The sequence below is a fragment of the Brienomyrus brachyistius genome, chromosome 18 (assembly GCF_023856365.1).
Source record: "Brienomyrus brachyistius isolate T26 chromosome 18, BBRACH_0.4, whole genome shotgun sequence".
In the NCBI taxonomy this organism is placed as follows: Eukaryota; Metazoa; Chordata; class Actinopteri; order Osteoglossiformes; family Mormyridae; genus Brienomyrus; species Brienomyrus brachyistius.
This window is the reverse complement of record NC_064550.1, coordinates 813,999-829,037: the sequence shown is the minus strand read 5'-3', so window position 1 is coordinate 829,037 and position 15,039 is coordinate 813,999. Positions and strand designations below refer to the sequence as shown.

At 47.2% G+C, this 15,039-nt stretch overlaps 1 protein-coding gene and 1 long non-coding RNA gene across 9 annotated transcripts in view; one reads left to right on the top strand and one right to left on the bottom strand.

Moving 5' to 3' along the window:
* Window positions 1-1,043: 1,043 nt before the first annotated feature.
* LOC125713013 (ankyrin repeat and SAM domain-containing protein 1A-like) overlaps window positions 1,044-15,039 on the bottom strand; it is a 32,003-nt gene continuing 18,007 nt past the window's right edge. For 6 of the 7 annotated variants that reach the window (XM_048983704.1, XM_048983709.1, XM_048983703.1 and 3 more), the window contains 10 exons: window positions 13,830-13,928; window positions 13,544-13,690; window positions 13,318-13,425; window positions 12,243-12,410; window positions 12,024-12,161; window positions 11,757-11,828; window positions 11,433-11,519; window positions 10,579-10,716; window positions 9,928-10,095; window positions 4,673-8,161 (listed from right to left, as the gene is read on the bottom strand). In XM_048983704.1, the coding sequence (XP_048839661.1) occupies window positions 8,045-8,161; window positions 9,928-10,095; window positions 10,579-10,716; window positions 11,433-11,519; window positions 11,757-11,828; window positions 12,024-12,161; window positions 12,243-12,410; window positions 13,318-13,425; window positions 13,544-13,690; window positions 13,830-13,928 (1,242 nt within the window). In that variant the 3' untranslated portion in view covers window positions 4,673-8,044. Of the gene's footprint in view, window positions 2,637-4,672; window positions 8,162-9,927; window positions 10,096-10,578; window positions 10,717-11,432; window positions 11,520-11,756; window positions 11,829-12,023; window positions 12,162-12,242; window positions 12,411-13,317; window positions 13,426-13,543; window positions 13,691-13,829; window positions 13,929-15,039 lie in introns of those variants that run through there. The other variant, XM_048983707.1, reaches the window with a different exon arrangement.
* On the top strand, window positions 4,328-4,789 carry LOC125713033 (uncharacterized). Of its 2 annotated transcripts, none has more exons than XR_007383446.1 (3): window positions 4,328-4,481; window positions 4,519-4,629; window positions 4,704-4,789. It is a non-coding gene; the product is annotated as an uncharacterized LOC125713033 (long non-coding RNA). The 2 variants fall into 2 exon arrangements; XR_007383447.1 differs by having other exon boundaries at window positions 4,336-4,481; window positions 4,519-4,592; window positions 4,630-4,709.

Below are 15,039 nucleotides of genomic sequence, written 5' to 3'. Positions count from 1 at the left end.
CACCTTATGGTAATTTCTCAAACAGTTAAACTATTTACTTCTCCATCACACATGACTCAGGGTTGAGTACCCAAGGGTCCACCAGAAAGCAGCCTCGTGATGGCCAGCCCTACCTCAACCTATCAGAGAGTAGTATAGTGATGGCTGACTGTTAATGTTCCGGATGTTAAAGGAACAGTAGCCACCCTTAATACTGAACCGTTTTCAGCTCAGCCCATCTTTAACCAACTTTTTATGTAGGTTGTAGATGGCATTTCTTCAGCGCTTTCCTCATAGTAGTCACACAAACAAAAGGCTGCCTGGTGTGGGCAGGCAGACTGTTCTTCACCTCTCATATAGAATTTGGTGCCATTAGATTTGTATCAATCTCAGGACTGTACAAACAGCCCAATAATAGTGGACTTCAGCCATAACAGGAAACCAAATTACAAGCCATTAGCCGCTGGCTACAGTTAGAATCTACTGGAAGTGTTCAAGACAGGAGCTGACGAAGACCCAATCAAACATGGGCAACCAAGAGGAAACCTCTGTGTGAAATGAAGTGGAGAGTGGCCTGATTTTCTATGATTGTAAGAAAGAGCAGCAAAGGACAGCCTCTCTCTTCCTATGGTGTTTACAAGAATAATCATGCAGTGAATCTGTGCTAAACAGCGTTAAATGTTTTCCAAATTGAGCTAAGGACAGGGCTGTCACTGTAACACAAATCTGCACAGAACAGTAAATAATTCAGCCGTAGCCAAACTGGATAAGTTTACCCTCATCTCAAGCATAACTAGTTTAATTTATAATTCTACCATGAAAAGCCAGTTATGTTCCTATTCGGTCAAGAAATAATTGTCAGATGGGGGGCGCGTGTGCGCACACACACACACACACACACACACACACACACACACACACACACACACACACACACACAGAGAGAGAGAGAGAGTTAAATAGGAGTTTTCCTATTTAAATACAGAAATATGCTGACATGCCCAAAAAGTACACATTAAAATGCAGAAATCCTATTCCATTAAAAATGACAAAAACATCAAGAATTTGGTTACTTTTTCATTTATTAGTTGAACAATTATGAAAAATAATTAAAAAACAAAGACGGGAAGCCCAGGATTATTTACAGTCGAGTTTCTGTACCAAGCCGAATTCCGGCGAGATTTTTAAAGGTCTTCCAGCGTAAGACAGCTAACCAGGTACCGTGATATGTGCAGCCTGAAGAACACTTCTCTCCCCCATCCAACAAACGCGGCAAAAAAATAAACATCACATACATATACATATTTATATTTATAAAAGCAGAATCATTCAAGTATCAAAATACAGACGGCTAGGGATTATTTAACAGTCCATGATTGGCTGTCCTCAGGTCCTCCTGGAGATTATGGATTAGTCTCAAGGTGCTACGTCTCACGATCATGATGTGCAAATGCTGGAACAGAACCAGGACGTCGCCCCAGGCCCCGATGGAGGGGGGGCACTAAAGCTGCACTGGGCAGTCGGGGACCGCCAAGTTCTGACGGTGTGAGTTTTGGCACCAAGTGGAGATAAAACGTAACTGGACCATTGGTATGTTGGAAGTGGTCTCACCACTGCTCTCCATGGGGGGAGGGGGGGGGGGGGGACGCAGATTTTCACATCAGTTCACCTGAAGAGCAGCCTGGCCCAGTCCCAGCATGTTTACAGTTAAAACATCACTAAACTACTGCAATGGATTTAAGTTAAATTAAAAGAATTTTACCCATTTCTCATTTACAGAATGGAAACAAAAGCCTCACCCTCCGTAGTGTCATAAACAAAGAAAAAAATTTAAAAAAAGACAAATGTACCGCTTTCCATGGCAGACAGAACCTGGGGAGAGGCTCCTTGAAGAACAGTAAGGACACAGTGCAGAGACTTCCTGAGGTCCTGCACCGCAGAGCGCTGCCAAGTTCAAGAACCGCCAATATACAAACATTAACACCAGGTCCTGAAGCTCAGAGACTGGTCTGGACAGGGCACCTTAGTTTGGGAAGATGATGTTTATGTCACATGATTTCACCAGTCAGGTCAGAAAACAGAGAACAGAAAGAGCAGCGAGACCCTGGACATCCTACTTGCTGAGCGATGTTTCAGACGGGCCAGAAACGGAGAAAGGTAAACATGATGGTTCATGTTGACGCAATCTGCCCAAAGTGGTCATGCTCTGAGAAGATGGTATGTGACCCTTGAGACCCTCCTTTCCAGAGTAAAGCCCCCCCACCCACCAACCCACCCAAACAAGAAAACTGACCTAATGACCATGCTGTTAGTAACCACCCTACGATGACGGTTAAACTCAGCAGATAAAGGGTTAACCACAAAGACAGGTTTGACAAACAGTTAACATGCTAAAATGAGGTCTCCTGAGTCTACTATTGATTCCAGTCTAGCAGTGGTCGTCACACAAAAGTCGGGGGGTAACATGTAAGGGTGGGTGAATGCAGGGCTGGCCAGAGGACCAGCACCACTTGGAACAGCTCCTCCGTGGATGGTCTTCAAGGTGTGTGCAAGCGGGGGCCCAGGGTGGGTTAAGAGGGTGTGGAGAGTGAAACTGAGTCACCTCTCACCCTGACCTCTCACTCACAGCTTGGTGTCCGCCTGAACACAGGAGTCAGCTACACAGAGGAAGACACATGCCAGGAAGTTAAACGCTACGCTTCCAAAACTTCCATTCACTCTGAGGAGGACTTAACACACATACTAACACACTTCAATACTCTGAATGTACTTTGACCCCTAATCTCTAACACAACCTGTTGTTAAGGTACATTCTACCCAATACTCTCCAGACAGCGAACATGCACTCTACAACACTGCAAATGCCAGGATTTCCCTGGAGTACTGGAAGAATGGGGAGAAGATTAAGTGAACAAGAAAGAGGGTGTGGGGTGGCTGTAGCGGAGCGCAGCGGAAAGGAAGTGTACAGTGCAAACAGCTTTGGTCTGCAACAGCAAACATTTTAGCAGAAGATACTGCGTAACAGACAGGCACCTTCAAAATGTATCAAAAGGTCAAAAAAATTAGCATTGGCAGCAGTTGAGTCAGGTAGGACGAGAAAGGGAGCTGCAGACATGCAGAGCTATTGATGGATTAGTGTCGTTTCCAGGAGCCTCAGACTCTGCTGGTGAAGACCGAACCCAGCAGAATATGACTAATGACAACAAGCTTAAGGATGGATTCTTCAAGATGCACAAGTTACCTTCTACTGTTTTAATTGAATCAAATCACACAGATTTTTACTGACACGTCTAATTCTAAATGCATTTCACCGAATACCACATGGTCTAACAGCAGAGTCAGGGGGAACGAACATTAAAGTCTAATCTGTGCCATCAGGAACCACAATGAACTAAACAGCATTAGTTCACTGTGTACAGCTTCTAGATGACATAACAGGTTACATTAGTCACTTGGTTTAACTAATCTATCCCATAAGCTCGCCTTCCATGCTATCACATTGAGACCAACTGATGATGTCAAGCTTCTTTTGGCTTCTTTCCTAGGGCAGTTGGTCCATGGATGCAGACTCAGAGAGTCTTTTGATTGAATTTAACACAGTGGGATTGTTATTGCTTGTTAAAACAGTCACTGTTTGCCAGGTATATATTTGATATACAATACCATCCAAAAGTCTTAGCACACCTGCTTTTAATGTGTGTCTCTATTTTAGAAATGTTATTTATCAAAGTAAAATGCCTGGAGGCAATTAAGTAATACATATGAAATATTGCAAGGATCAAGAGAAATGTTTAAAATCTCAAAATGTTCTCAAATTTTAGATTCTTCAAAATAGCTCCCCTTTGCTTTGATGACAGCATTGCAGATTCTTGGCATTTTTTCAACCAGCTTCCAGACGTAACTACCTGGAATGCTTTTCCAACAGTCCTGAAGGAGTTTCCACAAGTTCTGGGCAGAAGCTGACTCCCTTTATCTTATTATTCAAACCAACTCATTCTAATCCAGCTCTATAGGGTTTGTGGGAGGCAGGTGATCTGTTGCAGCACTCTCTCATTCCTTGTTCACAAGATAATACTTATTACATAACTTTGAGGTGTACTGAGGGTGATCATCTTGTGAAAACCAAATGATTTTTAGTTACTTTGTCCAGACTTTTGACTGGTATTGTATGGTCAAATCCTACAGGGCCATTCTCCAAAACGACCAAAAGCTGACATTCGCTTCCTGAGAGCTTGTCAACATCAGGCTGAAAGGAGCAGAAAACATTAAGAATGTCACTTAAATAGACATTTTTCACCATGGCTCAACAACGTTGTATCTTCATTACCAAATTGCTTTGGTTCCTCATTAGATCCTATGACTATCATTAGATCGAGCCATGATGCAGTTCAGTTTGACCATTCACCAGTCGATCCGTGACACTGCTAGGTTCCGCCATTCACCAGTCGATCCGTGACGCTGCTAGGTTCCGCCATTCACCAGTCGATCCCTGACGCTTCTAGGTTCCGCCATTCACCAGTCGATCCGTGACACTGCTAGGTTCCGCCATTCACCAGTCGATCCCTGACGCTTCTAGGTTCCGCCATTCACCAGTCGCTCCCTGACGCTTCTAGGTTCCGCCATTCACCAGTCGCTCCCTGACGCTTCTAGGTTCCGCCATTCACCAGTCGATCCCTGACGCTTCTAGGTTCCGCCATTCACCAGTCGATCCGTGACACTGCTAGGTTCCGCCATTCACCAGTCGATCCGTGACACTGCTAGGTTCCGCCATTCACCAGTCGATCCGTGACACTGCTAGGTTCCGCCATTCGCCAGTCGATCTGTGACCCTGCTAGGTTCCGGCATTTGTCAGTAGATCTAAGACCCTGTTTGGTTTGGCCATTTGGCAATCAATACTGTGACCCTGTTCGGTTTGGCCATTTGCCAGTCAAAATGCAATCCTGTTCTGTTAGGCTATTTGCCATAACATTCACAATCCCATTGGTATGGCCATTTGCCAGTATAACCATGACCCTGTTCAGTTCTGCCACTTGATCTGTATCTGCTAGGTTTTCTCATTTTCCAGTTGATCTGTGGACCCTGTTGAGTTCTGTCATTTACTTGTATATCCGTGACGCAGTTTGGTTCCACCATTTGACAGTATGCAGTCGCCGTTCAAAAGTTTGGGGTCACTTAGACATTTCCTTGCAAAGTTTCTTTTGTCTACTAAAATAACGTCAGACTGATCTTTGTACCGTGTACCATGTAGACATTTATTTATGTTATAAATGACTATCATAACTGGAAATGGCCATTTTTAATGGAATATCTACATAGGTGTACAGAAGTCCATTATCAGCAACAATTAGTTCTCTGTTCCACTGGAATGTTGTACTTGCTAATGCAACTTTATCATTTTAAAAGTTTAATTGATCATTAGAAAACTCTTTTGCAATTATGTTAGCACCGATGAAAATTGTTATGCTGATTGAAGAAGCAATAAAATTTGCCTTCTTTGGACTATTTTGAGTATGTGAAGCATCGGCAATTGTGGGTTCAATTACAAGGTCAAAATGGACAAACAAAAAATCTTCTGAAACTCATCAGTCTATTCTTCTTCTGAGAAATGAAGGCTATTCCATGCGAGAAATTGCCAGGAAACTGAAGATCTCGTACAATGCTGTGTATTACTCCCTTCAGAGAGCAGCGCATATTGATTCTAACCACAACAGAAAGAGGAAAGGGAGGCTCTGGTGCACAACTGAGTGAGAGGATAAATATATTAGAGTGTGTAGAAACAGACGCCGCATGGGTCTTCAATTGGCAGCTTCATTAAATAGTAAAAGGCCGATCTCAATCTCAACAGTGAAGAGGCAAATCCGGGATCTTGGCCTTCTAGGTAGAATTGCAAAGAAAAAGCCATATCTCAGAATGGCAATTGAACACAGACAACGGACAGAGGAAGATTGGAAAGAAGTGCTATGGATAGACAAATCTAAGTTTGAGGTCCTTGGATATCATAGGAGTACATTTGTGAGATGCAGATCAAATGAAAAGATGTTGGAGGAGTACTTGACGACATCCATCCAGCATTGTGGAGGTAATGTGATGGTCTGGGGCTGCTTTGGTGATGGTAAAGAGGGAGATCTGTACAGGGTCAAAGGGATCTTGAAGAAAGGCGGTTATCACTCTATTGTGCAATGTCATGCCATACCTGTCAACGGTGTTTAACTGGAGCCAATTTCATCCTACAATAGGACAGTGACCCAAACACAGCTCCAAACTATGCAAAAACTATTTACAGAAGAAGCAGTCAGCTGGTATCCTGTGTATGATGGAGCAGCCAGCACAGTCATTGGATCTCAGCTCTATTGAGCTGTTATAGGAGCAGCTTGACCGAATGGTACTTAAGAAGTGTCCATCAAGCCAATCCAACTTGTGGAAGATAGAAAACATAGAAAACAAGGAAATTTCTAAGAGACCCCAAACTTTTTAAAAGGTAGTGCATCTATGACCTTCTTCAGTTCTCTCATTGTGACCCTGCTGAGTTTGGCCAGTCGATCTGTCTAAGCCCTGTTGGGTTCCGCCATTTCCCAGCAGATCTATGATCCTGTTTGTTTTAGTCATTTGTCAGTCGAAATGTGACCCTGATGGGTTTTGCCACTAGCAAGTATTTCTGTGACTCTGTTTAGGTTCTGAAATTGGCCAGCAGACCCACGATCCTGTCGGTTCCACCATTTACCAGTCGATCTGTGACCCTTTCGGGTTCTGCCATTTCATCTATGGCCCTTTTGGGTTCCACCATTTGCCAGTAGATCTGTGGCCCTCCTTGATATATCCATTTGGCAGTTGATCTGTGATCTCGTTGAGTTCTGTCATTTGTAAGTAGACCGATGATTCTGTTCGGTCCCGTCATTAGTCAGTCTGTGACCCAATTGGGTTCCACCATTTGCCAGTTTATCTGTGACCCTTTTGGGTTTGTCCTTTTTCCAGTTAATCTGTGACCCTGTTTGGTTTGGCTATTCACCAGTCAAACCCATAATCCTGTTGAATATGACCATTCACCAGTCGGTCCTGTTGAATCTGACCATTCACCAGTTAATCGCGTGATTCTCTTCATTTTGAATGGTCACCCAACAACATACTCACAGTACTTAGGCTCTAACCACGCTACACCATTAATTCACGAGAAACAAATTCACAGTGGTAAATATCGCCTCCCTCAGGCGAATGAGCTACACAGCAGAAGGATGTTTTACCCCTGACTAAGAGCCTCAGTTCAGGTGTATGTGTACAGTACAAATCACTTCCCTTTGTTCCTAGGAAAAACTGGGCAGCCCACTGCTTTAATATGCATAGAATGATGGAGGCGGGGGAGGGAAGAATCTGACAGCTTAAAAGCTGCTCCAAGGGGGCACTCAGTCTGAAAAATTATCTATATCTGAGATCTAAAAATGAATCTGAAAAATGGGTTTTATTTTGCTGAGTCGTGTGTTTTTTTGTGCCGTTTCTCCCACCTCCCAGCTCAGGTTTGAGTTAAGCGGAGCGCCTCACAGTGGTCTACGCCTGGTGCAACAGGAAAAACACCAGAGGAAAAATAAGACAGGATCATTGAAAAGGAGACGAAGGAAAACCGAAGGGGGCAGTGGGGTGAACGAGGGTGCCTCCACGTGACACCTTTGAAAGCTGCTAGAAATGATGCACACTTCATTTTAAAAATGTACCAAGTGTGCTCTTTGGGGGAATTATGCATGAAGTCGGCACGGTGACCATTCACGTGCAGGGAGCAGAGTGCTCCCTCAGGGCAATGATCGGCCTTGCCGGCTGGGGGAGGGGCAGCAGGGGCAAATTAGTGGGGCAACACCTTTCTGTAGCATCAGCGGCAGCAAGGGGGGGGGGGACTGATCAGAGCGGAGGTGAGATGATGGGGGGTGGGGGGAAGTGGAGGAGCATTGCTCTGAGAGGAAGGGCTGTGGCCAGAGGCAGGCACACAGACTGAGGATGGGGCCAGCTCAGAGGGAGTCACAGTGAGAAGGCACGAAGCAGAGAAGAGGGTGGGGGCTAGGGCTGGGGGCAGGGAGCCAGCTCAGAATATGGTGGTCTCATACTTTGTACTGATGCTGTGTTTGGAGTCCTTTGGGTCCACCAGCCACGTGGCACTTCCCTGCGACTGTGTGTCCACCTCCAGCTCAGCAGAATCTGTCTGCAGGGGAGACGGCGGGACACAGATCAGCAGCCGTCACCTGGACATAAGGAATCTATCCTCACGAAGGCTATCGCTTGCAGTCACTCGTGCTTGTTTACTGGTGTGAAGGACCCTCAAGGTCACTCATATTCTGTGTGCGCCTTAAAAGTACAGAGCAGCTGATCAACAGACTTAACCCTCACAGACCGGCCAGATGAGGACAAGATAGGAGCCTTTACCTAAGTTAAGTACAAGGACTGATCGATATACCAGGAAGTCTCCTTTACACACATCGAATAACCTGGAAACCTCCACTAATAATAAAAGCAGCCTAACACAAATTATGCTAGAGGGACTGTGCCTCCCAAAGCCCGATGCTTTGGGAAACGGACAGATCTGTACTGACCAGCTGTAGACGATGCAAACGCAAGCCTCAACAAGAGAAATGGTGAGGGATGACAACTATTAAAGGACTCAATAGCATGTACTTAAAGGCAATGCCATTTAAAAGGGAATTTGAAATGACATGTTTCAACAGGATGGCCAGAATTTCTGCAGGTGTATTATGGTGATTCACTATGACTGATTTGCTCTGCCCGATCCCCCCTAGAGATGCACCGATCGACCGGTCGGGGACTGGGAGGATTTTCAGCGTGCTTGGCTTGGACCAGACACCAGTCGGTCAGTGTCATGTATTTCCGATACTGAACTGGTCTGTTTTACGCATGCGGCCTACGTCACACACTCAGCGGCGCAGGCGATAGCCCCACAGCCGTGTGCACGCTCACAGCCACAAGCTAACATATCCTTAGCGTGGAAGCTCTTCACTGCGACACCATAAAGCTCACAATTTAAAATAAAAAGTGGGGGGGACCACCACGAAGACAAGGTGAAACATTTGAGGTAAACTGGTTATTAAACATATACGAGATAATCTTGAAAAGAAATAATCATTAAAATTGCAAGGTTTTTTCCTTTGACAGAGTAAAATGTTTTAGCGAAACTTTAACCCCCCTGTGCTATGATGTCCGTATAGTATTATGGTATGAAAAAGCCTGATCTTAATCTAGCTTAACAGCGATGTAAGAATTGTATGTGTATGACATGCGATGTTGGTATTAATAACATTAACCCGCACCTATTATTATTTGGAAGAGTACGGTATACTTCAGTTTAATTTGGAGGTTTGTAACCTACAGACTTTGTATTAATCTTAAGGTGAGTAAAAAAAAAAAAGTGAAGGTCAATGTTGTTATCTGGCAAATTTAAACACACTGGAAAATGATAAGTAACTAAACTCTCTGCATCTCCACATGCTCTGCTCCAGTGAGGCTGAATTTAACAGCAGCATTTTGACCTATTTGACTTCACAGACCTCAGAAAACAAGGTCAAACCGCCAGCGTAAGCGCAGACCGACACCATGCAAACGCAGGCGTGAACACTGAGGTTAAAACTCGTTTAAAACACTCAGAGGCAAATAACTGTTTACATGAAACACTTCAAGTGACCGAGACGCCTTTTTGAATAAGAGAAGATGAAGGTCACTCTTAATTAGGGGCTTAGCTGAGCCATAGCAGAGACAGACCTGTCCTGGGGTCACCAGGCTCTGCATCACCCCAGGAACCTACCTCCCTTAGGGACTGTGGTGCTTAGTGGTAGGAGCAGGATACAGATTGACTGTCACACTATTGCAGCTTTTAAGTTAGCAAACTGAAAGGCCCGATAGGCTTATAGGTGTGGGCATGCTCACTCCTCTGCTGTGTGCAGGCCAATGCTCGCTCACCCCAGACTTCCTCATGCTGCTTCGAGGTTTGGGTACTGGCCGGCTGGACTTGGTCTCGTTGATCGCTGACGCTTGCTGCTGCTGCTTGCTCCTCTGGGCCTGGAGAGCGAGCTGATAGGCCACCTCGAATGCCTGTCCCAGCGTCAGAATGATCTCATAGGTCAGGTTCTTAAAGGGAGGAGGGGAGTAGAAGAAAAAGAGTTAGCACCAGGAAAGAGGAAAGGTCTGAAAAACAGCAGTAAAATCCATAAAAAAGTGATAGATAACTGCACCGTGTCTGTATATCACAATATATGCAAATTGAATGAAATCACGACAAATATGAATTTTATATTTAGAAAGCACACAATCCATCATATGAGATCCCAGAGAAGGTGTGCAGTCAGACAGTCTGCCTGACCGTCTCGTCACAGGCTGAGATGTGCTGAATGGTCAAGCTGGTTGAGCTTGGCCCTTGGATATACTGTGTATCACTCATCAAGGAGCATGCAGCTGTACCCATAAAGACATGCAAACCAGCTTCGCCATTCTGGAGGAGCTCAGAGGCCGGATTTAGGGTGAGGTCTCCCTCTTCACTACCGCATCCCACCAAGTTCACCTGGGCTAGCAGCACTGCAATCAAACCCGAGCGTGTGTCCCCTGAAGCCTCACCACGTCCATGGTGCTGAAGACATGGCAGTAGTGGTGATTGGTCTGCAGGTCCTTGGTGATGTAAGCAAAAGTGCAGAGGTCTTCCGGGTCCTGGGCTGCACAGGAGATGTTTCTGATTTCATGCTCGGCGATGACGTTCTAGGGGACACAGACGAGTAAAGAGGGCGGATCTGTCAGTTGCCCTGTTTACACTTGGTTTTAAAATTAGTTTTGGGCGATTGGATCGCTAAATGCAAGTGTAAATGACCTCCAAGATGCATTGTGATCCATTTACTCAAACCACTTTCTGAGGTGATCTGGGATGCATTTGGCCACACAGGCTATTTTTTGTGTGTAAACGCTAATGTGTCCCTGACAAAGATGTTTCAAGAACTATGCGCGGCGCAGTAATGAAATCTGAACGTGTGTTCAGTGGGATGTGTTGACGGCAATGTGTCTCGGCTGTCTACTTGTGATCCGATCGCCCAAGAGGCACTTAAAAACCCCAGTGTAAACAGGGCCAGTGAGTGGAGTTACTGAGAGCCCATCATACAGAACCACGAGAAGATGCCATAAAATCCTACATTCATAAAATCACAAGGCAGGCAGGCCAGGAGTATGATGGCAAAAATATCACGATTTTTTTTTCCCCAGACAGGATCATGTTCCATGATCTTATCACAATTGTTTTTCCTGTTGCCTTTTAAGACCGTTTTGCTAGTTACTGAACAGAATAACCCAAGCATATTAACATCATTAACATTATTACATATTGTTAACACTAATAATGTTATTATTAATAATAACAACATTATTATTTTAGAAATGTAGCCCTATAAGGTAACAAACCCCTCTGCCACCCGCGCGTAACATACCTTGTTGGCTGCGTCAATGAACTTGACACCTTTGTATGTGATGGACAGGATGATGGTGGGGACCTTCCTCATTAGCTCGGTGGACCTCTGAGGGGTAAGAGAGCATAATCGATTTCACAACCAGACAATTGGTGGGTATAGGACAGTACAGAACAGCAGAGGCTGCTGAAACACCAGCGCAGAGACATTAACTAACAGTAATTAGTCAACGTACACAAATGCAGTAAAGGCCATGGAGATTTCAGCCAGGGAACTAATGGATATCATATCGTTTTCCCCCACTGAGCCTCCAGAGGACAGGTAGGGACAGGGCCTTTAACATACCCTCATTTTCGCACAGGCGTCCTGGGTAGATTCGGTACCTCGCAGGTTCTTGATGAGCATGGATCCCAGGTACTGTAAGAGAGGCAGCCCATGCAGGTTCAAGACACAGCTAACCATTCTCCAGCTAATGGTGACCCTCCTGTGGATATGGCTGACTGCTCCCTGGCTAACAGCAGCCCTCATGCGGGGACGGCTATCTGCTCCCTAGCTAATGATGGCCCTAACCCGCAAACGGCTAACCATGCCCCGGCTAACGGCGGCCCTTACGCTAGCTTCATAGCCACATGACTCGAAGATGAGCTTCTCTGGTTGATGGTGCCAGTTTTGGACCGGTGTGTACGGTGCTGCGAGGCTGGGTGGTCTCAGGGTCAGGCGAGGCTCCTGCTGCCGGTCCCCAGCTCGGTCCTGCAGGACAAAGATGGTTCTAGGGGCTGTTGTCATTGAAATGGACAAGCCTCAGTCATCAAAACCAAGTAGGAGACTCACGTGGGGGCGGGGCCGCTCGCTGCAGGAATGGTGGGGAGCCTCATAATCAGGGTCAGGCCCCCTCCTCCTCCCAAAATCCCCCTGGGATAGGAGAGGGTCCGCGGAGTGTTCCGTGTAGGAGTCCAGGTGACTGAGCATAGGGGGTGTCTGTAAGGCCAAGTCCTGACACTGAGGAGCAGAAACAGAACAGAGCTTTGACACACCTCCAGAGCACCATGTAGCACACTCAAGAATGCAGTACCACATAGATAGGACCTTGTAGCATATCCGAGAGCCCAGCAGCACACTTAAGAACCCCGTAGCATCCCTGAGAATCCTGCAGAATAACTGAGGACCCTGCAGCACACCCAAGAACCTTGCAACACACTCAGGAACCCTGCAGCACAACCAAGGACCCCGCAGCACAACCTGAGGAACCCTTAGCAATTCTGAAGTCCTTGTAACACACCTGAGAACACTGTAACACACTCAACCACCCTGTGGCACACTTGAGGACCCTGTACTTGAGCACCCTGTGGTATACCCGAAATCCCAGTAGCACACTAAAGGACTACCTTCTGTTCCACACTTGACAACCCATCCATCCATCCATTTTCCAAACCGCTCATCCTATTGGGTCGCGGGGGGTCCGGAGCCTATCCCGGAAGCAATGGGCACGAGGCAGGGAACAACCCAGGATGGGGGGCCAGCCCATCGCAGGGCACACTCACACACCATTCACTCACACACGCACACCTATGGGCAATTTAGCGACTCCAATTAGCCTTAGCATGTTTTTGGACTGTGGGGGGAAACCGGAGTACCCGGAGGAAACCCCACAACGACAAGGGGAGAACATGCAAACTCCACACACATGTGACCCAGGCGGAGACTCGAACCCGGGTCCCAGAGGTGTGAGGCAACAGTGCTAACCACTGCACCACCATGCCACCCTCACTTGACAACCCCGTGGTGCAATTTCGAGGCAATAATTTATACCCCAGACGTTCCATGACTTCTTAACCACTCTGCTACTAGCATTTATGAAAGAGCCGGTGTGGACTTGTCTCGTGGTAGACAGACGGTAAACACACACCCTTATCTGCGACAAACGGGGGGGCTTGACGGGGGGTTCTTCATAGGGTCGCTCTGCCAGAGAGGCGATAATCCGTTTCCGGTGCCCGAGCAGTGTGATCTTCAGCACCTGGAGGTGGGAAATATGTGAGTGTTTACACACCACTAAGGCAGGGGTATGAAAAAGATTTATAAGAGTCAGCAGACCCCTGAAGAGTTTTAAGTATGGCCAGGCTGGAGCGTCTTACATTGACAATCTCCAGTTCCCAGAGATTCCTGACACAGTCCAGGGAGCAATATCCACTGGCTAAGAAGTTGGGCAGATACTCCTGCAGGCCCAGAGCATCCAGCCAGGAGGAGAGGGAAGTGCTGCCATCAGAACCCAGAGCTTTCACCTGTAGGGGGAGACAGTGGGTCAGAGAGACCAGGAGCAGGAGGGGAACTTATCAAACTAAGATAACCATGGAGGCACGTCTTTGAAGGCACTGCCAGCAGCTCCAGGTTCTGTATAGGCTTCGGCTACAGCTCCAGTACCTTGGGCAGTGATCGGGCCGCCTGCAGGATCTTCCGTCGATGCCCTGGGTCTGTGATGCCAATCTCCCGGAGATCCTGCTCCTCCATCACATTGCTACCCTGTGGGGCACCAATCCCACCAAGTGGGAAGACTGAGTTAGGGGTTTGTCTCACAGCCACACCTATCTCCAGCCAGCAGAGAGGCTGGCCAAGGCGTGCCCCCCCCCCCAAACACCACCTCCCCCAGCCCCCAATGAGCCACGTGGAGCCATTCTCCACCCCCTCAAGCTTTCCACAACAGGCAATTTGAGTGATTTCACCACAGAGAGCAGACCCCCCCCATACCTCCACCTCCTGGGCAACCCCTCTCTGGGAAAACAGTGCCATTCGCACAGAATATGGGACTGCAGAGGCAGGCAATTTTTGTGAAAAGCTGGGGAGGAGGAGGGGCATGGAGGGGAAGCAACAAGCGGTCAGATAGCTGATAACAGGACCCCAGCTTGTTGGGGAGAAGGCGAGAGAAACAGGACAGGCTGTCAGCAACACCCAGAGGACCCAGTGAAGGTGGTGGGGGCGATGGGAAGCTGCCCCTCTGACACACTGGGGGACCAGCATCCACGAGCAGCATAGACACACAGGGAAAGCAGTCGCAGGGCTGACTTCAGTGATAGAAACATGGGGAGACAGGAACCCCAAACAGATCCCTAGGACACTGTGCTTTGGTCAGTCACACTTCGATTTCCCAGTCTGCCCGCGCTGCATATGCGGATCCTGTCGCACATGCCAGTTCGGCAAGAAAAGGTACAAAGCAAGAAGATGTCCTGTCGATAAACCTGGCACTCAGACTGCCACAGAAAATCAGCAGTGCAGAGAGCTCCAGGGGGAGGAGCCAAACCAAGGGGTGCTCAGCAAAGAAAGGAATCCAATCGTTACGTGAAACAGCTGAGATCACAGGGAATGTCTGATGAGTCGGAAAGCAGATGTGGGGGGGCTGGGGCACTGATCCCAGGCATGACTGATCGTTTGATGACTTGATGGATTGACTAACAGGGCCTCTGCAGCCTGCTCTCTCAGACACTCACCCGCTGGGCCTCCCCTACCTCTTCTCGCAGACGTCATGCCAACGCCTCGAGCACTGTGATGCTCTAACCCCGAGAGACCCTCAGGTCAAAGTGTGACATCGCACTGGATGCTCTCTGTGTTCGAATTTCCCAGCATGCTTCACTCCGAC